This window comes from Terrapene carolina, unplaced genomic scaffold (genome assembly GCF_002925995.2).
Source record: "Terrapene carolina triunguis isolate 2854851 unplaced genomic scaffold, T_m_triunguis-2.0 Scaffold29806, whole genome shotgun sequence".
Lineage (NCBI taxonomy): Eukaryota > Metazoa > Chordata > Testudines > Emydidae > Terrapene > Terrapene triunguis.
This window is the reverse complement of record NW_020694157.1, coordinates 97,283-99,656: the sequence shown is the minus strand read 5'-3', so window position 1 is coordinate 99,656 and position 2,374 is coordinate 97,283. Positions and strand designations below refer to the sequence as shown.

The 2,374-nt window shown below is 49.5% G+C and overlaps 1 protein-coding gene across 1 annotated transcript in view; it reads left to right on the top strand.

Annotated features, from left to right (window-relative positions):
• Positions 1-2,374, top strand: part of LOC113409117 (phospholipase A2 inhibitor subunit gamma B-like) — a 15,163-nt gene that overhangs the window by 527 nt on the left and 12,262 nt on the right. Inside the window, exon 2 of the mRNA XM_029914073.1 lies at positions 21-137. Coding sequence (XP_029769933.1) covers positions 21-137 — 117 coding nt within the window. The remainder of the gene's footprint in view (positions 1-20; positions 138-2,374) is intronic.

Here is a 2,374-nt window from a genome sequence, read left to right as displayed (position 1 = left end):
TATTCTCTCTCCTTCTCTAGGGTCCTGTCTGCAGTGTGAGGTTTGCTTTGGACCAGGAACCAGCTGCTCGGGCGACCTACAGACCTGCGCCATTGGGTTTGACTCTTGTGGCATCATTGTGACAGAAACCACAATTGGTAGGTGAGCTGGACCCTACCCAGCCTGGGTGAGGGAACAGTCTGGGGAGCCAGGACACATGGGTCCTATTCTAGTCCCAGCTCCGGGAAGGACGTGGGGTGGGTGGGTCTGAGCAGTGGTTAAGGAGCCAGGACGCCTGGGTTCTATGCCAGAGCCTGTGGCTAGCTCCCCTTCGGCTCAGCATTGCGATGCTGAACCCCCAGTGGTCTCCTGGGTCAGGGGCCCAGCTTCCCCCATGGCTCATGGGGAGAGGGAGGTGCCCGAGGATGGGATCGACAAGGCAGGCACCCGCCTAAGCCAGCCAATAGGAAATGCTGAGGAGAGGGATGTGGCCTAACCCTCCTCCCCCAGGATTTCAACATCTAAGTCTGGGCTGCACAGAGGTCTGGTTGGGATCCACAGCTGGGAACCCCTCACCGGGAGTCCAGTGTCTAAACCTCATCAGTGCTTCTTTGCAAAAGACAGCCGAGGCGAAGGGGCTGTCCTGAGACCTCAGCAGCTGGGGTGCTCAGCTGGGACATGATAAAACCAGCTTCAAATCTCCCCCACTTCCACTGGTCTATGGAGCGGGTATCTCTGAAGCCGTTCCATTCAGGTTCAATATTTCAGCTTGGCAGAATTTGATTTTTACCTTGTCATCATTTTGACAATGTTGATTTTTAAGCATTTTTTAATCCATTGAATGTTCACAGTTGCAGGAAATGATGGCCAGTGGGCTGGGCGGGTTCAGACTATAATTATTTAATGGCAATAGATGATGCAATTCAAAAAGGTAAAGCTTTCTAACCTTTAAACCACAAACTCTCAACATCTCACATCAAATTATACCAAGAAAATAGCCTTCAATCAAACTCTGATACGTTCTCAAGCAGCATTTCTGCTACTTGGCCAATCTGTACATTTCAATCATCATCGATGGGAATATTGGGTCGGTTTGTGGGTGTTTGGTGAAATCAACGTTTACCAACATGTACTGAGAAAAACCTGACTCTGCCAAGCCTATAAACACTGGGACGTGAACTGGACCCTGACTGTGCCACACACTGGGGAGTGCTCTGAGCATTGGACTATTGGGCATAAGGCGGGGGGAGGAGGCATGACAAATAGCACCTCCTGCAGCTGTGTTTTGTGGGGGGTCCACCCATGTCACCCATCTGAGAGCTTGTCTCCTGGATCTGAGATAGGCAGGGGAATGCCTACTGTGTGGTCCTGCTGAGGCCTAACCATGAGCTAGGTGTCAGGTATCAAGATTTAGGCAGCTGTGTGGTTACACACCAGCAGAAACTTAGGGACTTAAGGAGCTTACGGGGTCAGGCAGCAGCTGAGCTGGGAGCTTGAGGATTGAAATGTTGGATTTTGGTGTCAAAGGTGGAAGTTAGGTGACTAAATTGCTTTGTGGGACCTCTCTCCACTGTAAAAATGGACCATTTATTCCTACCCTTTGTGTCCTGTGTTTTAACCAGTTACCAGTCCAGGAGAGGACCTTCCCTCTTATCCCATGACAGCTTATTTTGCTTGCGAGACTTTCATGAGGGACCTTGTGAAAGGCTGTCTGAAAGCCGAAGTACACTATAGCCGCTGGATCCCCCTTGTCCATGTGCTTGTTGACCCCTGTGATGGGTTGTACCCCCAGAGTGCTACTTGAACTGGGGTAGGACTGAGCCCTCTGATTCACCAGCCTGGGCTCCCTCTCACCCTGTGCTGCTGTGACAAGTTGCAGACCACTCCCGGTCCTACACTTATACCAGTATTCTCACAGGCAGGGACACACCCAGCTGCAGTTGCATGTACGCTATAATCAGCCACTGCATGAACCAACAATAGAGAGGCTACAGCCAAAATAACCCCAAGTTCCCCAGCCTAGGACCCCAGAAGTGTACTGTCCTGCCCTGGTCAAAACCCTGAATAGGATGAATTGATTACCCGGTTCACCCCTCCCTCAATGTGGAGAGGAATATGCAACAAGCCTGTGTAGACCAAGCTGAGATTTTTCTCCAGACACTTCACTCAAAGTCACACTGGTTTAGATAAAGCAAAAAACAAGTTTATTAACTACAAAAGATGGATTTTAAGTGATAAGTGACAGCAAACAGCTCAAAGCAGATTACCTAGCAAATGAACAAAACCGCAAACTACCCTAATATACTAGATAGATTGGATACACATTAGCAATTTCTCACCCTAGCTGATGATACCAGCAGTCCATACATGGGTTAGAAATCCTTTTAACCTGGGA